Source organism: Ochotona curzoniae, unplaced genomic scaffold (assembly GCF_017591425.1).
Source record: "Ochotona curzoniae isolate NIBS_2020 unplaced genomic scaffold, NIBS_Ocur_1.0 scaffold_274, whole genome shotgun sequence".
Classification (NCBI taxonomy): domain Eukaryota; kingdom Metazoa; phylum Chordata; class Mammalia; order Lagomorpha; family Ochotonidae; genus Ochotona; species Ochotona curzoniae.
In genome coordinates this window covers 13,107,906-13,134,346 of record NW_024467101.1, presented here as the reverse complement: position 1 = coordinate 13,134,346, position 26,441 = coordinate 13,107,906, and the positions used below count along the sequence as shown (strand labels likewise).

Below are 26,441 nucleotides of genomic sequence, written 5' to 3'. Positions count from 1 at the left end.
CACAGGTAAGTGGAACAGTAGAATTAATACTCAAGTTAATCATCCAGGTTCAGTTATGAATAGTTAGGGCAAAATTTTTGTTTAAAAGATTAGAAAGTTGGGTTTGAAAGCTTTTGTCTGCATCCTCCAGAGCCTTGGTGGGCAGGTGTGCGTGTTGGCTATCCTCAGCTGTTGAACAATGTTGGAGGAATTCTGTTAAGTGGGCGTACCAAGTAATGTCTTTGCTTTATAGACCCAGAAGTCTACATTCCCCTGGAGAATCTACAGCAGTTTCCTGCCTTCAATTCCTATGCCTGTTCCTCTGATTCTGCTTCGGGTCCCACCAGCAAAGAGGGCCAGGAGGCCCTCTCCCTTTCTCCTCTTAGCAGAAGTCCAGGTTCTCATGCAGGTAAACAGAGTTGGAATTTTATACACCCAACCACTGGTTAGTCCCTAAGCAAAGCCTAGCTGTTTGGATTTACACCATTGACCTGGACAGTGTGGTATATGACGTACAGACACATAATCTTCCTTTGGGTTGTTTGAGATGTGTCAGCTTGTCCCATTGACCTTTTTCCTTGGCTGTTCTGATTGTATAGTTCAATAGGCAGATTGTTAAGCCTTGAGTCTTCTGTGACATAGCTGTTTCATCTTATTTAAAGTGTGCAGTTCCTTTCATGCTTGGCTATCCTTGGGTCTTTTTATTGTTTATAAGAGCAAAAATAAGAGGAAATAGCCTACTAAGCTATACATAGGAAAATTTGCAGCTATTGAAAAATAGAAATTTATTTCTTAATGAATAGAAAGGTAAAAAGAAACTATACAGCAAGAACAGACCTACCGTTTATGGGTTGAAAAAGCCACCATAAAGCTAAGCAACTGATTTTGAGTTTCTGTATGTCATTTATGTATAGCTAGTTCACTGATACCCAGGTTCTGTGTCCATGAGTTACAGAAAATAGAGGGAAAAAATTGAGTATTTTGAGCATATACAAACTTTTTCTGTTCTTATTCCCTAAACATTACAGTAGAGCAACCTTTGCCCAGCCAGCATTTAAGTTGTAATATGTATTGTGAAATATTCCAGGGATGATTTAAAGTATATAAAGGGGCTAGTGTATGTAATGCACACTGGTTTGAGTCCCAGCTTCTCTGCTTCCCATCCAACTCCTTGCTAATGTACTTAGGGGAGTAACAGAGGATGGCCCAAGTGCTTGGGCTTCAGACTCAAATGGAGTAATAAGCTCCTGGTTTTGATCCTGACAGGTCTTAGCTGTCGTGGCCATTTGTGGAGTTAACTGGTGGATGGAAAACTCTTTTGGTCTGTCACTCTACCTTTCTAATAAATGTCTTAAAAAAAAAAAAATAGAAGAATGTGAGTAACTTAATGTTCAACTACTATACCATTTTGTTTTGGCCATTTGAGCATCTATTTTTGGTATCCACAGGAGTCCTGGAACCAATTCTTCAGATACTAAGGATGATATAGAAAAATACTGGGATAGGGATGTTTCAAACTAGCAGTAGTGTTCACTGTAACAAAGAGCCAAACTCAGAGTTTGCAAAGATTATTAGCTTTTCTTATTTTCCTTTTAATATGAGGAATATGTTAAAGTGTTAAGAGGAAGTTAAACATTACATTTCAATGTAATTTGAATTCTCTGGTTTTCATCTAACTGCAGAACGCTTTTTACATTTAATAATCTGTAGTGTAGGCCTAGTGCAATGGCTCAATTGGCTAATCCTCCTTACAAGGGCTAGGATCCTATACAGGCGCTGGCTTGTGTCCTGGCTGCTCTAATTTGCCATATAGCTCCCTGCTTATGGCCTGGGAAAGCAGCAGAGGATAGCCATTGCCTTGGGATCCTGCACCAATGTAGGAGCCCTGGAAGAAGCTCCTGGCTCCACCTGGGCTCAGCTGTAGCTGTTGTGGCCATTTAGAGAGTGAACCAGCAGATGGAAGATCTTTCTGTTTTTTCTTTCTGGAAATCACCTTTCTTTTTTTTTTTTTTTTTAATTTTTATTTTTATTGGAAAGGCAGATATACAGAGAGGAGAGACAGAGAGGAAGATCTTCCGTCCAATGATTCACTCCCCAAGTGAGCGCAACGGCTGATGCTATGCTGATCCGAAGCCAGGAGCCTCTTCCAGGTCTCCCACGTGGGTGCAGGATCCCGAGACTTTGGGCCGTCCTCAACTGCTTTCCTGGGCCACAGGCAGGGAGCTGGAAGGGAAGCAGGGCTGCCGGGATTAGAACCGGCGCCCATATGGGATCCCGGGCGTGCAAGGCGAGGACCTTAACCACTTGTGCCACCACGCCGGGCCCAGAAATCACCTTTCTAATAAAAACAAGTAAATCTTAAAAAAAAAAAAACACCTAATATAAGGATTTTTCATAAACTGACTTTTGAGTATGAGTTTCTAGTGTATTTGGGCAAGCAGAATTAAAAGGTTCTGGGAATAGAAGCAGTATCGGGCTTGGGTGACTTTAGAAGGGCCTGCTGCTGGGGGGAGGGAACAGAGTGCTCAGGGAAGAGGGCAGGCAGGGTTGTGGGAAAAGCTTAGCTCCAGAAAGTTGGCATCTTTGGATCTTGTGTGTTTTAGATCCTAACTAAATACATCCAGGTCATAGGCACCTGCTTGCTAGAACAGAAAGGCTGACCTGATTCATACATTTTAAAGGTTTTGTTTACTTATTCAAAGGCAGAGTGATAAAGAACTTCTGTCTGCAGGTTCACTCCTCAAATGCCTGCAGTAGCAGCCAGAACCAAGCTGATGTCAGTTGCCAGGAATTTCACCCAGGTCTTCGATTTGTGTAACAGGGCTCCAGGTACTCGGGCCATCTGCCGTTTTCCCAGGGGCCTTAGGGAGCTTAGTAGGAAGCAGCAGCAAGGATGGTGTGGTGGCTCAACACGTGAATCCTTCACCTTGCAGTGCTGGCACCCCGTATGGTTGCTGGGTATAGTACCAGCTGTTTCACTCCGTATTCAGCTCCCTGAATTGCTTGTGGCCTGGAAAAGCAGTAGAGGATGGCCCAAAGCCTTGGGACACTGCAACCATGTGGGAGACCTAGAAAAAGCTTCTGGCTTCATACAGCTCAGCTCTGGCCATTGCAGCCACTTGGGGAGTGAACCAGTAGATGGAAGATCTGCTTTTCTCTTTCTCTGAAAATCTCTTTCAAAAAAAAAATCTTTACAAGAAAAAAAAAAGGCAGCTAGTACTCCAAGCACATTTTGATATGGGATGCCAGTGTTGCACATGGTGACTTAATGCACTGCATCACAGTGCTGGCCCCTGGTTTCATTTTTTCCTTGCATCAGTATGAGATCAGTCCAAAACATCTAGGCCTAAATCACTCTTTGTGGAAAATGTGGTTCTTCTAAGAAGAAAGTTTTTCTTAGTGCAATTTATTCCTGCAGTAAGGAATTTATTCCTTAGTGCAATTTATTCCTGTGACCTGTGTTGTTGCTGTAATCCTGAAGCTTTCTCTGTGGGTTACTGCTATGAAGGGTCATGGTTTGGTTTTATAAGAACGTAGCGGAGGTAAACCAACTGGAGATAAGGTTTGTCCAGGAGAGTGAGGACCTGAAACTATCCAGATCTGATTCAGGATTCAGCTCTCCTTGCAGACATCAGTTCTTTGGAACTTGACTCTTGTAATCAGGTCTCTGGTTCCATTTCAGACTTTCTGCTGACCCCTCTGTCACCCACTGCCGGTCAGGGCAGTCCCTCCTTCTGCGTTGGGAGTCTGGAAGAAGACTCTCCCTTCCCTTCCTTTGCCCAGGTAAGTTCTTTCCCTGTGAAGCAGCAGTCCAGGAATTTTAGTATGAACTCTGCTGCTTGTTCTTGGGGCAGGGGAGGGGTCTCATTCAAGAATTGTTGCCTCTCATTTGAATATAGTAGATAAACTAAGGTATCTGATAGGAATGGGGGAAAGTTACTGCTGTAGACTTAAGGAAACTGGCCAAGAATAGCTAATAGAATGAATGTTTGTATACTGTTCTTGGACTGAAATTCAGTCAGTGAATTTCAGCTGATCCCTGCCTTTAGGCCCCTTGACTTGGGTGGTGTTTCTGTCATGTAGTTAAAGCATCCTGTTTGTTTTTGAGAAGGAAAAAGTTACACTGTAATTAAACCTGTAATTAAATGGGGGAAATAAGAACTGAAATGCATGTATGCAAGAAATCGTGAAAAGGTTCATGAAATGTTGATATTCAAAATGGTTTAAATACCCTTGTATTAGGAACACTGAAACCTTTCACCTATATTGACTAATTTTATTTTGCTGCATTTGGTTATTTTTTCTAAGTTGAATATCAGTTGTGGACACTTCATTACTAAGTATTTAGGAGAGAACACAGCATTCTCCTACGTAACCACAGTTCTCTTCATCCACTAAAAGAAACTCTGTCTGCCCTTATGACTTGATCTTTATTAGTCTCAGTTCAGGGGCCACATCGATTGTTACGTTCAGTTGCCGAGTCACCTTAGTTCCCTTTGATCCGTAGCATCCCTCTGTGCTGCCTCCCTCTTCTCCACCATGACATGGAGATTTTGAAGCAGCCAAGTCAGTTTTATAGAATGCCCCAGTTTGGAATTGTCTATTTCCTCATGAGTAGGTTCAGTTCAGTTACTTTAAGAGTGTCCGTAAGAGTAAAACATAGATGATATTTTAATTACCTTTTAAGAGTATGATTCAGAGTATGATTAGACCCAAACTCCCAGGGGCCAAGGGACACAATCATCAAAGCAGTATATGATGAAGAAAAATCTGTCCTATTATATACCTTCTACACCTCATCTTGATTAAGGTCCTCCCTTGGGGACCCACACTTTGGATATGCCTACTTGAATCCCAGATTTTTCTCTCAGCAGAAATAAACCCCCCTTCCCCCCGACCCCATGCTGAGTTGCTTAGTGTATAGAGCATGAAAGTTGGCCGTGGCCAAGTGAGATGAAAGTTATTGCTTAAGATAGTCTTGGTATTACTGGCTGTGAACTTTACCAGTGCATGGTTGGATCTAAAGCTAATGATTAAGGAGTTACTGGGAAAGCAAAATTTAAAAAGATAATGGGTCATTATCAGATCAGTGTCAAAATTAAGTTGTTACTTCTGGTGGCCTTAAGTAACTAAGGCTTGATAGTCAGTTTTAAAACTGGAGGGCACTGCACATTGCTTTATACCCCACAGGGTTTCTAAGAAAGGCAGGAAAGTACCAGGATTCCCAACCTGGGAATGACTAAGAGCTTCTTGTGCCTTCTTTGCAATATTCTTTACTTTATTAAGGAGCAAAAAAGCTTGTGCTTTGCTGTAGCAGTGTATTAACTATAGGGTACACAGTGTGGTAAGGAGAGAAAGTATGGGGAAGTCTTTTCAAAGTGGTAGTTACTTGTCTGCCTCTTAACTAGGTAGTGTCAAGGTGGGCATTTGGAAAAGTTGAATAAATGAAAAAAAATGAAAAATTGTCATCTGTTTTCTACTCTGATAGATGCTGAGGGTTGGAAAAGCAAAAGCAGATGTGTGGCCCAAAAGTACTCCAAAGAAAGGTAAGGATGCCTTGCAGGTAGTGGATGGAGTGCGAGCCCTTTCAACAAACCTTGAGAGCTGTTTTTAGAATCCTTAACACTGGTATTTTTCAGATGAAAACAGCTTAGTTCCTCCTGCCTCTGTGGACAGTGATGGAGAGAGTGATAATTCAGACCGTGTCCCTGTGCCCAGTTTCCAGAATTCCTTCAGTCAAGCTATTGAAGCAGCCTTCATGAAACTGGACATACCAGCTACTTCGGACCCTCTCTCTGGTAAGGGCAGAGAACTGGGGTGCTCCTTGGTGTTGTCGGACCCCTGGCACATGGATGGCCCACTCCTGCTGGCCCCAGCAGCCCACAGCATGGGCAAACATTCTGTCTGAGCCTCTGTGTCTGTGTGGCACATCAGATTAATTCTTGAGATCTGCAAGTACAGTCTGAAGACTTTTCCCCCTTGCTCTCTCCAAGAGTCAGACAGATCACCTGTGGTTTGAGTTGAGTTCATAAAGGGTGGCTTGGGTGCAGCAGTTGGTTCACTGTGGTATTTGTGATTACACAAGAATAACGTTAATGATGTGTGCATTCTCTGCCCATAGTGTAATGATTATTTTGGCAACAACTGTATGAAATGGTTATAACTCAGGGTAGTAAGGGGACTTGCCAGAGACAAATGCCTGGTCTGGTGTTTGGATCCAGGCTTAGCTGGCACTCAGATTCTAGGTTATGAAAAATGCAAGGGATAATGGGGCTTTCCAGACTAACTGAAATTTGTTTCCCTTCAGAAGAGAAAGGAGGAAAGAAAAGGAAAAAGCAGAAACAGAAGCTCCTGTTCAGTACCTCGGTCGTCCATACCAAGTGACACCACTGGCTCTGGCTGCCTTCTCCATTGGGTTTTTTTTCCCCTGTGCTTTGATTTGCTGCTGTAATTTTTAAGTGTTTTGAGTTTGAAAAGATTAGCTTTGGGGGGAGGGGGTTTCCACAACGTGAGGGGGAACCGAGATTTTAAATACAGTGTATTTTCCAGCTTCTCGTCTTTACACCAAAATAAAGTATTGACACTCACAAGAGATCTCTTCCTGCCAAAAGTTTAGTTTGTTGCCAGGTCAGTCTTGGCCCATGTGTAGTTTTTTTCAAGCCAAAATAAATGAGTCCCTTCCTTAAGCTTCCTTTGGAGCTGTTCAAACCCGAGTGGCACGTCAGTGCTTCTGCTTTCATCATACCTTGCCGTTAGTTATCTTTCATTAAAAGTAGCTGAGTCTTTTCTACCTTTTCGGTTCTTGTCAGAGGGAAGGGAACAAAATGAATTTAGGATACCCAGCTGGAGTTGCATTTTGTTTCTCTGCAAATGGCCAGGCTGTGGTGGCAGATTTGGATTGCCAGTTTGATGGATAGTTTGTACTTGCCACTTGCATGTGTGGAGGGTTTTGTCTCACTTGAAAGTTAGGAAAGCTGCCACTGTCATTAAGAGGCCCTGGCTCCTGCCCACCCACAGGTCGAGCTTGTTGGAAGTAGTAGGGGTCTGAATGGTAGGGACAGGATTTGGCATTCCTTCAGAACAGGGTAGGTTGAAGGGAGTAGGTTACCCACTGCTTTCCTCTTGCCTAGAGCAGCTCTCTTATGTCTTGATTTGAGTGATGTGAATTCTTTTGCTGCTTAATAAAGTGACCTATAGGTGTTAACAGAATGTGAAGGCAAAATAGTTGTAATAAATCACCTGCACAAGCAATGTGAGCTTTTGTTTTTGTTTTGTTTTTTTTTTTTTTAATAGTTCATTACAGCTCAACTAGACATCAAAATGTGTAAATATCAAAATCTTAAAATAGGTTATGTAACAGCTTCTGAGAGATCAGGCAGTTTGGCCATCATGAACTGATGTCTTATAAGGCCTAGATGACTGTTAAGCTGGGCTTAGCTTTAACCTGTTTTTCCTTAAAAAAAAAAAAATAATAATTTACTTACGAGGCAGAGAACTCTCCCATCTGTTGGTTCAGTCAGGCAGGAGTCAGGAACTGTGTGGGTTTCCCAGGAGGGAAACAGGAGGCTGGAATTGGGTCTGGAGCTGGGACTTGAACCCAGCACTGTGGATATGCAGCAGCTTAACTACCACACCAAACACCCACACTCCCCCAATATTTTTTCTTAACTAGAAAATTTAAGGTCACCTGTGGCACATGGAAAGGTCTTGGTCCTCGTTTCAAAGATGTAGGTGCAGGGCTGGCACAGTGGCTCAGGCTTGCTGCCTGCAATTCTGGCCTGTGAGTGAGGCAGGCCATGTGTCCTCAGGTGTAAGGATACTGAGCAGACTGCAGAAGATGAGCAGGCTGGCAGCCACAAGACAACCAGCCAGTTCCACAAAAGTGCAGAAGCTGCTTTCTGTTTTTATTGGGGTGCTGAGGCAACAGTTGTTTGCATGTTAGCCAGGTATTTGGTATTTCTGAAGTCTATCATTACTGAGACTATGGATCTGTATTAAGGTTGGTTGCTATGTCCCCATGTTTATTGACTTCATTTGTTTAGGGCTGCATATCCAGTGTAATACTCAAATTCCATCCAGTGGGGCTGGTGTTGTATGGCATCCCACATCAGAATGCAGTCTCAGGTCCCAGCTGTTCCACTTAAGATTTGGCTCCTGCTAATGTGGCTTGGAAAGCAGATGGCTCAAGTATTGGGGCCCCTGCTACACATGTGGGAGGTGGGTAGAGTTCCCTGGCTTCTGTCCTCGGCCTGGCTCAGCCTTGACTGTTGAGGCCATTTGGGGAGTAAGTCAGTGGATGGTAGATCTTTCTGCCTTTCAAAATTTTTTAAAGACAATTTGTCTAGTACCATAAGAGGGGAGGTTGTGTTCACAGAAAAGCCAGTGGTGTATGGAAGAAGAGACCTGGTCAGGCATGGAGTGTGTGAGCCTTTTTTGTAACCTAATTCTTGGGCTCAGTGCTACAGAAACCAAATATTAAGCCTACTCTCAGCCACACAGACACAGAAATATCTATAAATGTACAGTCCTTACAACCAGTAGGACTACTTAGCCAGGAACACAGTAAAAACCACTTTGGTGTTTTCAGTGAGCATGGCCTCCGTTTTAAGCTGTAGAAGATGGTCCTCTGGTTGACTGTCCTCCACTCTGAGATCTCGGACACAGTGAAGCCTGCTGGGTGGTCGGCTCACGCCATGGCCTCAGCTGCTTCCTCACCTCCACTGTCCGGAAGCTCTTCCTCCCCGGATGATTCCTCTAGTAATAAACAGCTTCTGTTGACAGACTTCTGGATAGCTTCCCGCTCTCCTGCCGAGGCAGAGCAGAAATCAGAGAAAGCCTGGCGAGGGATCGCTCGGCTCCAGTGCAGCCAGCCACTCAGGGCTTCGTGCTTACCTTCATCGGTGCAGTTCTGTAACAAGATCAGCAGCTGCCTCCTGTTGTACTGAATCAGGAACTTCTGACATGTCCTAATGGTACCTGGCACCAAGGGTTTTGGGGATCAGTGGCTCGTGAATGAGGGCTAGCAAGCAAGCAGGAAGAATGCACATACCAGAGAAGGTCCAATTCTGAACCTGTCCGTGGGGATTCGTCATGTATCATGTGCAAACGTACCTCCCACGTGTAAGGTGTTGAAAAAGCAAGAGTAGCGGTGTCCTTTGTTCTCCAAATACGTGATGAAGGGCAGGGCTGACCACACCAGCTGGTAGAACTCCTTTCGGCATCGAAGCAGCACTATTCCAGTATAGGCATTGAGGTATCGAACTACAAAGAAGGGATCGTTTTGGAAAAACTGGATTCACAGCTTAAAACCCTTAGGGTAGAGCCAACGTTGTGCCAGAAAGACCGTTGCAGTGACGAACTTGGGATGCACCACTGAGGGAAAAAAGGATCCTAAAGAAAACCACTTCCTATAGGACTTCTCATTTATGGAATAAGGATGACCAATCTGACTAGCATGTCACTCAGAACTGCTTAAAGGAATCTAGAATCTAAAATGCTCCTCTATTGAACTAGTCACTGCAGTGGGAAGAGGGGGAGGAGACCTATCCTGCATCAGGAAGATGGTTTTACTACATCTGGCCCGTGGCTCTCCCCTGGTGCAGGTTGCCCACTTAACCATCCAGGAGTCAATGACTGGGGCAGCCAGCAAGAAGAGCCTTTGGTGCCCATCCAACCTGCACATGGGGATACCCAATCGTTTTCACATTACAAAAAAGGGCATTTCTGGGGGTGATTTTGACAATTTTTTTTCCCTTGCACATGTGGTGACAATGTGATTGGCCAAATAATGACTCTTACAATCACTAGGTCAGGCGCGGTAGCCTAGTGATTAAAGTGCTCGCCTTGCACGCACTGGGATTCCATATGAACACTGGTTGTGTCCCAGCTGCCCCACTTCCCATCTCACTCCCTGTTTGTGGCCTGGGAAAGCGTGGAGGACGGCCCAAAGCCTTGGGACCCTGCACCCACATGGGAGACCCAGAAGAGCTTTAGATCGGCTCAATTCCAGCCATTGCGACCACTTGGGGAGTGAATCAGTGTTCGGAAGATCTTTCTGTCTCTCCCTGTCTGTAAATCTGACTTTCCTATAAAAATAAAGCCTAAAAACAACTACACGACTTGCCTCATTAAGTGCATTAGTATCTCCCAACATAACGAATGCCAAGCAGGTGAACAGGATTACTGTCCAAGGTCCCACTGCCGGTGGGCTCCTGCCGTTAGCTCTCAGGCTAACTTCGGATTCGTCCAGACTTCTTGCCGGAGAGCCCCGGACGAGTGAAGAGGCAGCTACTGCAATGAGGGTTGTGCCCTTTCCAAATCCCACCCAACGCCCTCGTACCTGCAAAACCGATGGAGCAGGCGGCCGCGCCGAAGGTTCCATGCACCCGGGCGATCGTGTCCCGTACGAGGCCGATCAGCACACGGTCCTCCAGAGTCAGGCGGCAGCGGGGGTCGTCAGACACCACTTCGCAGAGCAGGTACCTGCCGCGGGCGACCGGGCATGAGGGCGCGAGTCGGGGCTACGGAGGCCGGGGAGAGTGCCTAGGGTCGGGAGGCAGCAGCTTACCTGTGCTTGAACCGCACCATGGCTTCTTCCCTCACACGCTCGCCGGATGTTGGTGTGCCCCGCGCCCAGGGGAAGTTGGCTTTCACCATCGTGCAGCCACTCGCAGAGGGAACTAGGAGAGGAGGGCGGAACTAGAAAGCTGAGAGGCCGAGCTCCGTGTCAATCTCCCTCAAGCTCCGCCTCCCCCGGCGCTTGGAGGCGCGCCTGCGTGTTCCGGCCGCGCTGGAGTCGGGCTGGCGGAGAGGGCTGGGCGATGCTGCCCCGGACGGAGCTCGTCTGGCCGCGGAGGACCTGAGGGGCCGCGGAGGACCTGAGGGGCTGCGGAGGACCTGAGGGGACCCGGAGGACCTGAGGGGCCGCGGAGGACCCGAGGGGACCCGGAGGACCTGAGGGGACCCGGAGGACCTGAGGGGCCGCGGAGCACCTGAGGGGACCCGGAGGACCTGAGGGGCCGCGGAGGACCCGAGGGGACCCGGAGGACCTGAGGGGACCCGGAGGACCCGGAGGCGGCTGCGTCTCCCCGGCCTCACGAGGGCGCCGGGCGCGCCTCTCAGGTTAGAGCTCTGACTTGGGCCCGTCAGCCCGAACGTGTTCTCTCAGCGTTTTTCTGTTTACAGAAACAGTCAGTGGTCATGGTACTTTCCATTCAAAGGAGAAAAACACACAAACAGGGAAACATGAAGAAGTCAGTGGAAACATGCTGTAAAAGCGGTGCTGAGAGTAGCTGTTGGTCGGCCGCCTGGAATCCCGACTCAGCCAGGCACTGCTGGAATTAGTGGGGATAATCATATCGATAATGATAGTAAGATGCTCTGCCCTTTTCATCTCCTCAGAGTCAAGTTTTCCAGAAGTTACGTGACAGGTGATATGAAATGCCATATTTAAACTTATTTTTAAAAGATTTTTTTTTTTAATTGGAAAGCCTAATATATAGAGAAGGAGAGACAGAGAGGAAGATCTTCTGTCTGCTGATTCACTCCCCAAGTGGCCACAATGGCCAGAGCTGAGCCAATCTGAAGCCAGGAGCCAGGAGCCTCTTCTGGGTCTCCCATGTGGGTGCAGGGTCCCAAGGCTTTGGGCCGTTTGCTGCTTTCCCAGGCTGCAGGCAGAGAGCTGGATGGGAAGCGGGGCTGCTGGGATTGGTACCAGTGCCCCATATGGAATCCTGGCGTGAACAAGATGAGAGTTTTAGCTGCTAGGCTACCGTGCTAAGCACTAAGCCTTTTTTTTTTATTTTAATCTTTACAGTGAACATTGATAATTCTCACCCACAACAAAGTGCTTTCAGATTCTCAGTAATTTAAAAATGGGAAAGAGAACAGCTTTTGTGAATTGTTCCCCGTGGTAAATGTTTTCCCTTTTAGTAAGAATAAAGGGTCATACTGTCTAGCACTTTTTCCTTTTCACTTGAATATCTTTTAACTAAACAGATTTTTTGTCTGGGCCTGGTGCAGTAGCCTAGTGGCTAAAGTCCTCACCTCGCATGCGCTGGGATCTCGTAGGAGTGCTGGTTTGTGTCCTGGCTGTTCCTCTTTCCATCCCAGTCACTCCCAGTTGTGGTCTGGGAAGGCAGTAGGGATGGCTCAAAGCCTTGGGACCCGTGTGGGAGACATAGAAGAGGCTCCTGGCTCCTGGCTTCAGGTTGACTCAAAATCTTTGTCTTTGTCTCTCCTCTCTGTAAATCTGACTTTCCAGTAAAATAAATAAACAGATCTTAAAAAAAAAATATCTGTTTGAAAGTCAGATTTCAGGGAATGGCACGCTAGTCTAGTGGCTAGAGTCCTTACCTTGCACGTGCCAGGATCCCGTATGGGCACCAGTGTGTATTCCGGCAGCCCCGCTTCCCATCCAGCTTCCTGCCTGTGGCCTGGGAAAGCAGAAGAGGACGGCCCAAAGCCTTGGGACCCTGCACCTAAATGGGAGACCGAGAGGCAGCTCTGGGCTCCTGGCTTCAGATTGGCTCAGCTCTGGTCGTTGGGGCCACTTGGGGAGTGAATCAGCAGACAGAAGATCTTCCTCTCTGTATATCTGACTTTCCAATGAAAATCATCTTTTTTAAACAGACTGAAAGAGCTAGAGGAAGATACAGAAAGAGGCTGACCTGCTCACTGATTCCCTCCCCAGGGGCCACCACAGCCAGGGCTGTGCCAGGCAGGAGCAAGGAGCTGCTTCCGGATCTTGCATGGAGGTGGCGGTGGTAGCAGAGGCCTGAACACTTGGGCTGTCTCCCACTAGTTTTCCTAGGCCATTCCAGGGAGATGGATCGGGAATGGAGCAGTCAGGACTAGAACCAGTGCTCATATGGGATGTCGCAGGCTGTGGCTTTATCCGTATGCCACAAGACCTGTTCCTAAATTTTTATTCTTACTGCAGCGTAAGATGCATAAAGTCCGTGTGCGTAAGTGTAGCCCTCAGTGACTTTTTAGTGGCTTGTGTAACCATCACCCCCATTCAGGGCAAGAAAGCATTTGCAGAACCCCAGAAGGTTCCCTGAGCCTTCCAGACTCTTGCTGGAAATAGCTACTGTTCTGACTCCATCAGGAGAGAGGTCCTTCATGAAAATCTCTTCCAGCGTTCTCTCCCTCAGGGCTGCGTTCCTCAGTTCAGCAGGTGTAGGATTTGTTCCTGTTTATATGTTCCTGCTATCTCATCTCCTAGGATGCCATTTTGTCAGCTATGCAATTGGTCAGTTTCTTTTCTTAAGATTCATTCGTTTGATAGAGACAGACACACAGAGACACAGGAAGAGAAAGATCTTCCAGGCACTGTTTCACTCCCCAGATGCCCACAGCGGCCGGATCTGGGGCGGCCCCGCTTCTCCTGGGTTTCTCATGTGGCTGCAGGGGCCCAAGCACTCGGGTCATGTTCTCTTGTTCTCACAGACTGTTATTAGCAGGGAGTTGGATGGGAAGTGGAGCAGCCAGGATTCAAATAGGCATCCATATGAGATGCCAGCGTTGCCAGGGGCGTCTTTATCCGCCACAACATGGACTAGCAATATCCTCTGGCCGGACGTGTGGTCAATGGTTAGATTTTCTTATAGACTCGATGCTTTGATACACCTTAAAATGGGGTCAATTGTACCTATCCAAGGCTGTTTGTAGAGTTACGGCCTTGGCTGGGCCTGTGAGGCCCGTGAGGGGAACTGCGGCTATTATGGTCCATTTTTGCGAAGTCTAGAATGGGCTCTGGATTTTCTCACTCTGCTCTCTTGTTGTCCACTGGCCAAAAGGAGGGAAACGGAGGGTGGAGGTGTGTACCTTGTCCCTGCAGCGGGACCGCTTGCCCCGCAATGTCTCCGTGTGGCCCGCAGAGGGCGCCAGAGGCCCGCAGTGCGGGGAGAGCGCGGGCCCCGCCTCTAAACACGCCCGCAAGTTGCTCCCTGTCAAGTTGTTTAGTCCGCACCAACGTCGCGCTCACAGTGTAGACGGAGTTGGGGTTCAGATCAACGTCACGAGTGGGAGTCGAACTAAGGAGCAGGCTCAGAACCCGAGCCAAAGCCAGCCAGCTGGAGTCCATGGCTCCGTCTCAACTGAAGTCCTGTGCACGGTTTCAGTTAGCCACTGCGTGTGATAAGAACAGACTACAGCCTTTGGTTCGAATCCCCTCGCTGGCACTTACCAGGTGTCGTCGGGGATTCCTCACATGTGCAAAAAGGAAACAGTAGTTCCTAACTGGAAATTACTAGGAAATGAACTATAAGCAGAGTTCCTCAGGCACCGCGCCTGGCACAGGGAGTGCGGAGGAATCGCTGTTGCGAATGAATGAATGGTTCCTTCGCCCCGGCACGGTCTCCCAGCAGGTCCAGCCCGCCTCCCCACCCCCGAGAATGGGAGCCGTGCGGGGTGGCGCCTCGGCAGCTCCCCGTGGTAATTACCCCGCGCCAGCCGCTAATTACACGTCTCCTAATGAGGCCGGCGGCTGTTGGCAATCACCGGGGTCCCCGCTGCGCGGCGCGGGAGGCCGTGGGGGAAATCCGCCCGCGGAGGCGTGGAGGGGCGGCAGCGTCCTCCCGGGGCCTCGATGGGCTGTGCTCCGGTGGTGCCTGCACCCCGAATGCCCTAGCCCGCCTTTCTCCCCGCCGGCCTACCTCAGAGCCCTGATAACCCCGTCGGATGTGCCAGGGGATTTGGGGGGCTCCGAAAACTGACATGAGGGTCACCTCAGGATGCACGCTGAACCCAGGCTGTCTCACCCTTCACGGTGTCCCTGGACCAATGGGAAACTGACCGTTGTTATTGTCCTTATGACAAGGGCCTATTCTTTAAATTTTAAAAATTGATTATTTTTGAAGGATTTATTTCTATTTGAAAGGCAGATTTATTATTATTTTTAAGATAGAGAAGGTTTTCCATCCGCTGGTTCACTCTTTAAATGGTCATTGTAGCTAGAGTTGGGCCAGTCTGAAGCTGGGAGCCAGGAGCTTTTTTTCCCTAAGTCAGATGGGTGATGTGCTGGCGTCTTAACAAGGCTGGAGGGAGGCAGATGTCACACAAACCTGTGCAGACCCAATCATCACGCTTATGGACCACAAAAGGATGGGGAGCCAGGAGCTTAATCCAGGTCTCCCTTGTGGGTCTAGGGTCCCATCTTCCGCTGCCTTACCACACCATAAGCAGGGAGCTAGAAGTGGAGCAACCAAGGCACGAACTGCGCCTGATATGGATACAATGCCATGGGTAGAGGATTAGCTGCACCAGCCCCTAATTTTATGTATCTATCTATCTATCTGTCTATCTATCTATGAGGCAGAGAGAATGCAAACTCTTATCCACTATTTGTCCAAATGCCTGCAGCAGTCCCCGGCCCCGCAGGATCAATCCAGGTTTCCTACGCGGGCAACAGGGACACATCACTGCTGTCCCGGAGGAATCGTATTAAGCAGGCAGCTCAAGTCAGGAGCCGGAGCGCAGAATCAAACCCAGAGTCTCACATGTGCAATCATTCTTTTAAAGTTATTCTTAATAACTTTAAAATTATCATCTTCTGATAAAAAAGATTTATTTAATTTTATCAGAATGCAAGATTTACAGAGAAATGGAGAGATACACAAAAAAATCTTTGATCTGCTGGCTCGCTCCCTAAATGGTCACAGTGGCTGCAGCTGCACCGATCCAAAGCCAGGGAGCCTCTCCTGGGTCTCCCACGTGGGGACAGGGTCCCAAGGCTTTTTGGGTCATCGTCTACTGTTTTCCCAGGCCACAAGCAGGGAGCTGGATGGGAAGCAGGGCCTCTGGGATTAGAACCAGCACCCATATGGGATCCCGGCTCTTGGACATGGAGGATTAGCTACCTGAGCCAACACGCAATCCTGATGCTTGGTTTGATTGACCCCATCTCACAGACGAGTAAACTAAGGGCCAGAAAGAATAAGCAACTGGCCAAAGTTTTGCTTAGCTACAAGAACAAGGTGAAATTTAGCTCAGGCGTTCTGTGTTTCCTCTTTATTTTTTTGAAAGATGTATTTATTTATTTGAAAGGCAGAATTAGAGGGAGAGACAGAGGGATTTTTCATCTGTTAGTTCTCTCAGAAGGCTGTACTGGCCAGGGCTGGGCTGGTCAGGATTTTCTTCTGGGTCTTCCAGGTGGGCGTCAGGGAGCCAAGCACCTGGGCCAGCCTCTGCCGCTTTCCCAGGTGCATTAGCAGGGAGCTGGATCGGATGTGGAGCAGCTAGGAATTGAACTGGGGCCTCTATGGCATGCCCGCGTCACAGGCAGCAATTTAACCTGTTATGCCACCATGCAGGCCCCATTATCATGTGGTTTTAGACTGAATGTTTCTGTCTCTCCAAACTTTATGTGTTGAAGTCCTAACCCCCAAGTGGGCATTTGGTAGAGTAGTTAAAATACTGCTTGAGGTACTCACATACTATACTGGAGTGCCTGAGTTGATGTTCCAATTTGTTCACAGCTTGCTGTGAATGCACACCCTGAGAGGCAGTTGGTAGTGGCTCAAGTTTTTGTTCTAAAAGTCTCTGGCTGCACAGACCTGTGACTGTGTTAGCTTGGAGCCTGAAGGAATTCCCGTGCCCAGTCCCCCAAGTACTACTTGCTACACCTTGTCTGAACTTTGAAAGTGGGCCTGTTTGTGGGTGAGGAGTCTGAGCCATGCTGGTAGGCTGGCCGAGAGGGCTCCACTTTCAAGCCAGTGCCCCTTCTCCTCATTCAAAGTAGCCTTCCAGGCTAGGGGCGGTGGGCACAGACGCTGGGCAAGTGGTCCCAGGAGTGGCTGGGTTTGGGTCCCACCTTGGCCTCTCTCCAGCTGTATGATGTGGGCAAGTCACTCCTCCTTTCTGATCTCCAGTTTCCTCTCTGGGAGAGCTACATGTCTTACCCCGTGCCAAGTGCTGCAGACAGAGCCTGCCTCCTCAGGAGTACCGCAGAAGCGGCCGGTGTTTCCATGTTGTTTCTTTCAGGCCCAGAGCGGTTCCTTCTCCCAGCTGCTGACTGCAGCCAGAGCTGCTGCAGGCCTTCCCCAGAGGGCAAGCCCAGCTCTGCTCCCCTCCACCCCTCTCCATGCCCGGGTGTCCAGCACAAGTTCCCTGGAATCAGCTGTCCCTAGGTACCTGCTGCCTGGAGGCTGGGAGCAGAGCCCACCACACTGCCAGAGCTAGAAAGAGAGGTGGAGGCACAGGGCTGGCATGGCCCTGAGCCAGGCCAAGGGCGTGTGATGCCACGGGCAGCCTCCCAGTTCGGGATGTTCCCAGCGTCTTCCCACCGCTCACGCTTGGAGCGAGAAGGGCCTCAAAATAGCTGTCGCTTCCCCAGCACGGCGCTAGGCCAGGGACAGGAATAGGCATCTGGGGGAGGCTGCCTCAGCCTCCCTCAGGGCCTTTGGGGGAGGCTTGGAACAGGCAGAGGCCAGACACCACCACTACCCCATCCTCAGTATGGAGGAGAAAGTGCAGCCTACTCTGTGCAGTGACCTACCCCTGACAGTCCAGCCCATGTTCCCCAGCGAGGGCCGACCTCATTCCAGCCCAAGCCCAAGTCGTTAGACCAACAGTAATGCCCTTTAACACTAACTCCTCTTTTGGCAGGGGAAACTGAGGCACAGAGAGAGGGTCCTGTGCTTGGGACCACACAGCAGCTGGGTAGAAGCCAAGCCGATGGAAGACTGGGGACTTTGAGAGACAGCACAGGCTGAAAGCTGATGATCCAAAGGCAGCCTGCCTGGTTGACATTCAGCCTCCATCATGATCTCAATCCTGCAAGCCCTGGGCCTCAACTTCATCACCTGTGAAATGGGTCCAAGTGATCACACCCAGCTGCTTTAGTGAGTGAGTACTTGTTTCTGTTTTTTCATCAGATTCCTCACGTCCTTTGGCCCTGTGGCTATGCACCTGCTCTATGTCAGGCACGGTGCTAGGCCCAGATCTCCGGTAGGTCATGATGTAAACAGAGGAAACTCAGCTGATGTCTCAGGGACCTGGCAGGTGCTGACCACTCTGCCAAGTGATTTTTACAAGTGTTATCTTATGTGATCCTCTGAGGGGATTCCGATAAGGGAAGTAGGATCAATGAGGAACAGTCCATCCTATGTTCAACACAGCCACGAGGTAGCAGAGCCCATATCTGAGACTCGGTCTGGCTTCCTATGAAGTCCTTGCGTGTAAGCACTGCACCGCCTGCTTCACTGAGGAGATGGACAAGCAGATGAGTTGTTACGGTCAGGTTGGGACGAAGTTCTGGGGATACGGAGTGACCAGGACCCTTTAGGAAGCAGAGTGGCTGGGCAGGCCAGTACATAGCCCCGTCTCACTGCTGTACCTGGTCCCAAAGAGATGTGAGATGATATGCAGCTTTGGAGTCATTATTCTCACCTCCACTTCCTCTGGCCTTTCCCTAAGCACCCTGCGCTGGGGTCTGAGAACACCAAAAAGACTTTGCACCTGATGTGGTGAGCCCACCAGATTGCTGAAAAAGGCACGAGCACCCCCAGGGACTGTGACTGTGATGGGGGTACGAAAAGGGGCACATGGGTGCTCTCTGGAGCTGGTGCTCTCTGAGCTGAGGCCCAGAGGAGGAAAAGAGAGAGGAAGGGACAGAGAATGCCCTAGGTACAGGCAGCAGCTTATGCTAAGGCAGAGACGGGCAGTTCCGGAAGTGTGTGTGGAAGGGGAAAGATAGGCTCCCTCTGGCTGTAAGGGAAGGTGGAACTCAGGTCGGGGGACCTCAGGGAGGGGTGAGCCCAATGAGGAAGTGACCACCTAGAAGGACAAAAAGATTTGGACTTGGGTGGAGGGGACAGGAGTACAGGGAGAATGGGAGACCTGGATGCTGTCATGGAAGTTCTCTCCAGTAGAGTTGGTTGTCTTGTTGCATAACACATAGTTCCAAGACCCGGACTTAAAGCAGCAGTTTACTGTTTTTTTCACAGGGTCAGAGGGCAGTTCTGTTTCGTGTGATATGTCTCAGTAGGGTGGCCAGCGGAGGCACTGGGACAGTCTGCTTGTCAGTGCTGGCTGTGAGTTGGGAGGCCTTAGGGCCCCTCCCCATGCCTCGTCTGGGGGGCTCAGCCTTCTGCATGGCAGCTGGCTCGCAAGGAGCAGAATCCGCCTCACCTTGCCTGAGTAGCTGGCCTCGAACATCACTTGTGCTCCAAGTCAGTCCCAGGAGCAGTGTAATCCACAGGGGGAGGAAGGTGGGCTCTACCTCGTTGGACTAGCCCTGGAGTCGGGCCACGGGGTGGCAACGAGCAGGATCTAGGCACCCCAGCACAGCAGGTGGGGTGGTATTGGTGGGAACCCTCATTTGTGGCAAGGCCAGGGACGGTGTGGATTCAGAGTGAAGAGGGAGGAAGGACTTGAGTCCTCTTGTGTCAGCTGCCAAGGGGCATTGCCAGAGGAGACCAAGCCCACTCCCTGCTGCGGGCACTGGATGGCACCATACTTTTCTTGTGTATCTCCCGGAATTGCAAGGAGGATCCAGGATGTCCCTGGAGGACTAGCGCAGTTCCTTCCCATCGCTGAGTGTCTGCTCCGTGCACTCCCCTCACTTGCTCCACATCCTGCACTGCTGGAAGTTGCTTCCTTTGCTTTCCTCCCAACTTGTCAAGCCGTGACCTGCCTCAGGGCCTTTGGATTCCATGTTTACCTCATCTGGAACCTTATGCCTCCTGGAATGCCCCTGGCTCACCGCCTCTGTGCTCTGGGGCCACCCCCTTGAGGGCTCTTCCTCGGACACTGCCCTACCGAGAGCTCCCCCTAGAGGCCAGGATGGAGCCTGCCGGCTTGCTGCTTGTTAGCTGTAGGACAATGGGCAGGTGACTTAGCCTCTCTGCACTAGTGTCTCCCACTATGAAGTAGAGGTAACGATAACAGCACAGGGTTGTCATAAGGATGAAACCATTCAGCATTGGCAGAAGAGGCACTTTATAAATATTTGCTTTTATTTCCATAGTGTGTAGCTCTTCTGAAATTGTCCTGGTGGTTGGTTTCTTTTCCCCAGTCACAGTGTCACATTATAAGCCGCTTGGAGGTGATGATGGTCTTCTTTGTTTTCTTTGCTTTGCCTGAGAGAGCAAGCTCCCATCCGCTGGTTCACTTCCCCCCAACTGCCAGTCAGGAATGGAACCAAGATTGGGAAATTCAATCTGAATCTCCTATGAGTGAGTGTGGCAGGAGCCCAGATACCTGAGGCTTTACTGGCTGTGTCCAGGGTCTGCATGAGCAGGGAGCTGGAATCAGAAGCCGGGGCTGGAAATTAGCTACCTGGACATAGGAAATGGACATCCTAAATGGGCATCTTGACAGGTCAGACGCCGACCCGAGTTCTGTTTCATTAAGTGCTGTGTCTCCTGTGGGCATGACAGGGCCTGCCACATGGTCATCAGCAGTGGCTGGATAAGTGAATGAGTGAACGTGCCAGATGGTGAGGTGGCTGTCCTTGTGTTCCCACACAGGCCAGCCCGGCTCGCATTTCTTGACCTTGGCTTTTGTGTTGCCCACCTGACATTGTCCAGGGGAAGGGAGGGAATAACTCAGAGTGGCCCTCTTCTGCTGTCCCCGTCTCTCACTGCTGCCTGTACCTCCCAGCTGCAGAGGAGCCTGGGAGCGAGAATCCTGACTCCCCAACACTAGCCTCACCTCTTTTGCCTCCCCTTGTTCTGCAGCTGGGCAGAACAAGTTCCTGAGGTCTGGAAAGGAGGAGGAGTTGCCCAAGATCCCACAGCTATCCAAGGCCAGTTCCTTCCTTACCAGCTCCATGGGTTCCACCCCTAGGACTGTGTCTATTGTCCACAGGGAATCAGCCTCCTTGTAAGGAGCCCCGAGAGGCTGTGGGCGAGGGGACCTGCCTGCAGGAATCCTGTCACTTCTGCTCATTTATCAAGTGGCTGCCCTACGTGCCCTTGGCTCTTTGAGCCTCCAGCTCCTTTGTCCCCCACCTCCTGCACCTAACAGGAATTGTCTCCCCACTGTTCAGGTAAAGAAGCTGAGCTTAGAGTGATTTGTGCAGGGTCCCACCCTGCTGTGGAGGGATTCAACCCCAGGCTGGATGATTTCATGGCTTGCCTGCTTAGCCATATGTTACATTCAGCTCTGGGCATACAGTGGGCATTCAATAGTTCTAAGCTGTTAGTACTCCTCGGACTGAGGTCCCAGGAAACCCTGGCTTCCCAGGCTCCCATCTCCTGCTAATTTTCCTTGCAGTCATTGCCCGCCTGGAGAGACCCAGGCCCTGCAGCACCTCCCAGTTCTGGTGTTGGGAGTATTTGCCACCTCGGTTAGTTCCCAGTTTCTCAACAGAAGCATGAGCTATTTTAGGGTCTTGATGGTTCTCTCCGGCTGCCTATGATCCCCGTGCCTGGTTGCAAACACCTCTTCCTTACACTGCTTTAAATGTATCCCAGTTCTCGGGTTTGGGGCACCTCCAGTTCTAGCCCCAGCCCCAGCGACGGCCCCTGTTCTCCAGAAGATCCCTACTCCTGACCCGGTTGCTCCTGCCTTCCTATTATTTGGGACTGTCGCCTGGGAGCGACAACCATAGCTTTCCCTCCACCTTTAGGATTTTCCTAGACTTGTGGTAAACCTCAGCCACCACTTGGATGTGAATATTTTTGGCCAATGTTCCTGGTCCTTCTCTCTGGGGGAATGGGGAGCCCCAGTGTCACTCAGCCCTGGGAGGGGGTGCTTGGGCATGCCCAGGGACACATTTCGGGTTCTGGGGAGACTACCAGCCTCTGAAAAATCTCCCAGGGGGATGCAGGACGCCTCGTCCTTTCCATCAAATTACGTCACCCTGCGTGGGGCTCCTGGCTTCCAGCTCTGCCAGGGCCGCCCGTAGGCCTGGCTCGCTTTTCAAAAATAACTCACTGAGGCTAAGGCTCCTTCCGGGATGTCCCTGGCTGTGGGTGAATTTTTTTTTTTTAATGCAAGATTTCTAGAAGCTTCTGTACCTGTGCTGCATCACTCACTGGTCACTAGTGCCAGACTGACATGGCTAAGCTGCTGTGCTGCTGTTTCAGCACCTGTTCCCTTCAGAGAGGTGCGACAGGTGGAGCCTCATTCATTGACTCATTCACTCCGACATTCAGCAAGGCTCCATCGAGACTGCAGAGCGCCCTCTGGGCCGCCTCTGCTGATTCCCCGTTTGCTCCCGAGTTAACTCTGTTCCGCTTTGCTTTGCTGCTTCCTTCTCTATGGTGAGAATGGGAAGGCGGGAGAGACCAAAAAGAAAACAGATGGCAGGCTCCTCTGAGTGTGGGCGGGGCGTAGAAGAATCACAAGGGCTAGCGGGTTGCGCTGCTCAGGGATTAGCTGCTCACGGTGGGACCTGAGTCTTCCCTAAAGGCAGGCAGCAGTTACCCTGCCCAGCACGGGTACTGGAGAGAGTACTTGGGTACTTGGAGGAAGCTGTACCTTCGGGTCCGGGGGTGATGGGGGCCTGGAGTGCCCTGCAGGCAGGAGGAGAGAAAGCAGAGCACCTGCTCTCCCTTGCTGTCCTCCAGGGCCCCGCCTTGGCCAAACCTGTGAAGAAGCCAGAGGATAGGAAAAGACTGCGAGTCTGAGCGGGTCCTGATGGCGCAGTCTGAGGGCAGCGTGGTGGGCACAGAGCAGCTGGAAACAGACAGGAATCAAGCGGCTTACCAGTAAGAATGGAGAAGGAAGAACAGCTGTTTGGTGCAGTGGTTTGGAGCAGAGTGTCTGATTGGAGTCCCGGCTCCACTTCAGATCAGCTTCCTTCTAAACGCACAATCTGGGAGGCAGCTGAGGATGCCTCAAGTACTTGGGTTGCTGTCGTTCAGGTGGGAGACACCGTTGGAGTTCCAAGTTCCTGCCTTTGGCCTCACCCAGCCTCAACTGTTGCAGGCATCTGGGGAGTGAACCAGGAGATGGAAGGTTTCTCTCTCTCTCTGCCTTCTAAATAATTCGGTAAATGCTAGCACACTAAACAGAGCCTATAAAGTTACTTCCAGTCTATGTTTCTAGGGTGTTTATGAAACCTAAGTGAATTTTGTGTGTTTCTAAGACATCTCATTGAGTACATGAAGATATTCTAAGTCCTCCATCCATACCAACTCCACCTAAAGTCTGAAACATTTCAATTTCTAACATTTCATATTTTAAGCACTCAAACCTAATATCATCATCACCTTGTGCCGTTTCTGTGGGCCAGGCGTTGGGGACAGCTGAGCTGAGTGGCTCTGGGTGGCTTATGAGGTTGTAGTCAAGATGTGACTTAGCGATTAAGCTTCCCTGACCCACATCTGAATAACTGGGTTGGAGTCTGCTCTCCTCCTGCCTCTGGCTTTCTGCTAATGCAGACCCTGGGGGGCAGGGGTGACAGCTCAAATCCTTGAGTTCCTACCATCTACGTGGGAGACTGAATTGGATTCCTAGCTATGGGCTTTGGTCTGGCCTGGCCTTAGCTGCTATAGGGATTTGGGGAGTGAGCCCACGATGTTAGAACCCGCCTCCCTCTGCATCTCAAATCAGTTTTATTTATTTATTAAAGATTTGCTTATTGCAAGGGACGATTTACAGAGAGAAGGAGAGTCAGAGAGAAAGATCTATCTGCTGATTCATTTCCTAAATGGTCACAATGCCTAGAACTGAGCTGATCCAAAGCCAAGAACTTATTCTGAGTCTTCTATGCAAGTGCAGGGTCCCATGGCTTTGGGCCATCCTCAACTGCTTTCTCAGGCTTCAAGCAGGGAGCTGGAAGGGAAATGGAGCAGCCAGGATATGAACCAGTACATATACAGGATATGGGTGCTTGAAGGGGAAGAATTAACTAATTGAGTCATTGTACTAGACCCAAATAAATCAAATTTCTTTCTTTCTTTTTTTTTTTTTTAAAGAGATGTCAGCCAATCACCTAAAGTCTGGAATGGGACTGAAAGATCCAGTTGGCCCATTTGCAGACTGGTGGCGGTGCTGGTAAAGGCAGAGACCTCAAGCCTTGGCACCCATACTTCCCTACAGTGCTGCCTGAGTGTCTTTGTAATATGGTTGCTGAAGAGGGATCCAATCACAGCGGCTTCCCTGGGATGCAGGGCCTCGTCTCAAACACCCCACAGGCCATTGTTACCCCGGCATCCTCTTGATAGCACACAGGTCAGCCCTACTCAGCGTACATGGATGTGGAAGGGGCTGGGGTGGGGCTGAAATGGGGCAGAAGCTGAATTCTAGGAGGCAGGAAGCCCTATAGACCCACTGGGGTGCTGACAGATACGGTTCTCAGTGAAGTAGCTCATTTAAAACCTGCCAGTAACTGTGAGGTTGATGGAAAGAACCCAGAGCCCTCTGTGCAAGTTTGTCATTGTCGTTAGTCTCCCTTTACGTGTGAGACAGCAAGGACATCCCCAAAAGTAGACGAACTTGCTCCACAGTGCACAGTTAAGTGTGTGGCAGGTGTAACCCAGGTGAAGTCTTATCTTTCAATTGTATTTGAATATAATTCAATATACAGTAAGGCATCCAGGGGAGAGACAAGAGCATCTTCATTCCCCCAAATTTTCCCTAGTCCTCTTTGCATTCCGTAATCCTGATCTACTGCAGGTAATTACTGCTCTGCTCTCTGCTATTGGACTGTTCAGTCTTCTCTAGAATTTAGTCTTTGAGGGTACTTCAAGCTGGCCTGATTGAGGTGCGGCACAGACCAGACAGGAACCACATCTGGGTTTCCTACAAGGGTCCAGGGGTCCCAGGATTTGTCCTCAGGCCATTAGCAGGGGGTCGAATCAGAACTGAAGCACCTGGGACACAAACAGGCATGCATATAGGATGCCGTCGTCACAGGCAACATCTTTAACCGCAATATCACAACACCAGCCCCTCCACAGATTTTTGCTCATAAGTGCAGTTTTATTTTATTGTTTTTTCTTTGCGGTTGACTCCTGTTGCTGAAGGAAAATGCTCACAATGTTCATCTACATTGTTACTTTCATCAGTCACTCTATCACCGAGTAGTATTCCAGGTGTATATGGGGGTATACATAATTTCTTTAGACCTCCCTATTCGGTGACATTTGGATTGTTTCCAGTGTGGGGCTGCTGTGGAGTTCATGGCCACATCTTTGGTACAGACCCACATTTTTCATTGATCTCGGGAAAACAGCCAGGGGTACTTCTCCCAGGCCAGATAGTAAGTGTATATTGAATTAGGTAAGAAACTGCCACAGTTTTCCTAGTGGAATTTGTGCCATTTTACACTCCTGCTAGCAGTCTAAGAGAGCTCCAGTTGCTTCATGTTCTTGCCAGAACTTGGTACCACCAGTCTTGTGAATTTTAGCCACTTTGCTTAGTGTATACTGGTGTCTCATTGTCATTTTAATTTGTGCTTCTCTGCCAGCTAAAGACATTAAAGACATGAAGTATCTTGTCTTAGGCTTATGGGCCTTTTCTCTGCTTCTATCTTTTTAATATTTATTTATTCTTAAAAGATTTATTCATTTTTATTGGAAAGGCAGATAAGATTTGCAGAGAAAAGGAGAGACAGAGAAAAATCTTCCATCTGCTGGTTCACCTCCCAAATGGCTGCAGCAGTCAGAGCCGAGCCAGTCTGAAGCCAAGAGCCAGGAGCTTCTTCCACATCTCCCATGTGGGTGCTGGGTCCCGAGGCTTTGAGCCATCCTCTACTCCTTTCCCAGGCACATTAGCAGGGAGCCAGATCCGAAGTAGAGCAGCCAAAACATGAACCCGTGCCCATATGGGGTGCTGGTGCTGCAGGAAGTACTTAGCCTATTATGCCATGCATGACATCAGCTCCAGTAGGTTTAGTTTTTATATTTAGGGCCTCTACTTCATTTAAAATTCATTTTAAAAAGATTTATTTCTCTATTTGAAAGACAGTTTCAGAGAGAGTGAGAGTCCATCTGTGTATATGGCAAGAGGTAGAGTGTCATGGTTCACGTTTTTTCTTCCGTATAGTGCTTCAGTGTCAGCATTCTTTTTCTTTGAGTTTTTTTTTTTTTTTTTCAAAAATCAATTTTGGTTGTATTGTGTGGGTCTCTCTGGACTCTTATTCTAGCTCGTTGATCTATACATCTATTGTTAGGCTAATACCATGCTCCCTTAACAATACAGATTTATAAGAATGATCCTTAGAATCATGTAACATGAGTTCTCCAGCTTTGTGTTGGTTTTCAAGATTGTTTTGGTTATTGAAATTTGTTTATATTTCCCTATATAATTTAGGATCTATGTGACAATTTCTACCAAAAAAAAAAAAACAAAAAAACAAAAAACACTGCTGAAATTGTGGTAGGGATTCTGTTAAATCTGCAGATAAATGTGGAGAGGATCGATGTTTTATTCTTGGATTTGGTATATGTATATGTGTGTGTATGTATATCTGCATTTATTTAGATCCTCTTTAATTTCTGACAGTAAGATTTGGTTGTTTCCAGTGTACAGATCTTGCACCTTTGGTAAAATATATCCATAAGTAT

At 48.9% G+C, this 26,441-nt stretch overlaps 2 protein-coding genes and 1 non-coding gene across 6 annotated transcripts in view; 1 reads left to right on the top strand and 2 right to left on the bottom strand.

Annotated features, from left to right (window-relative positions):
- The window catches only part of RNF10 (ring finger protein 10), a 30,564-nt gene extending 23,991 nt beyond the window's left edge, over nucleotides 1-6,573 (top strand). For 2 of the 4 annotated variants that reach the window (XM_041003866.1, XM_041003864.1), the window contains exons 13-17: nucleotides 233-388; nucleotides 3,662-3,762; nucleotides 5,468-5,525; nucleotides 5,619-5,777; nucleotides 6,287-6,573. In XM_041003866.1, the coding sequence (XP_040859800.1) occupies nucleotides 233-388; nucleotides 3,662-3,762; nucleotides 5,468-5,525; nucleotides 5,619-5,777; nucleotides 6,287-6,363 (551 nt within the window). In that variant the 3' untranslated portion in view covers nucleotides 6,364-6,573. The remainder of the gene's footprint in view (nucleotides 1-232; nucleotides 389-3,661; nucleotides 3,763-5,467; nucleotides 5,526-5,618; nucleotides 5,778-6,286) is intronic. The other 2 variants (XM_041003867.1, XR_005886194.1) reach the window with 2 other exon arrangements.
- A 1,414-nt stretch (nucleotides 6,574-7,987) lies between these two features.
- Nucleotides 7,988-10,623, bottom strand: POP5 (POP5 homolog, ribonuclease P/MRP subunit). Its single transcript, XM_041003868.1, has 5 exons — nucleotides 10,547-10,623; nucleotides 10,319-10,461; nucleotides 9,091-9,240; nucleotides 8,872-8,955; nucleotides 7,988-8,784 (listed from the first exon to the last, which is right to left on the bottom strand). The coding sequence occupies exons 1-5, from the start codon at nucleotides 10,564-10,566 to the stop codon at nucleotides 8,666-8,668; spliced, it is 516 nt and encodes a 171-aa protein (XP_040859802.1). The 5' UTR covers nucleotides 10,567-10,623; the 3' UTR covers nucleotides 7,988-8,665.
- Nucleotides 10,624-14,982: 4,359 nt separating this feature from the next.
- Nucleotides 14,983-15,086, bottom strand: LOC121172127. The gene has a single exon (XR_005886207.1). It is a non-coding gene; the product is annotated as a small nucleolar RNA U13 (small nucleolar RNA).
- Between the last annotated feature and the right edge of the window lie 11,355 nt (nucleotides 15,087-26,441).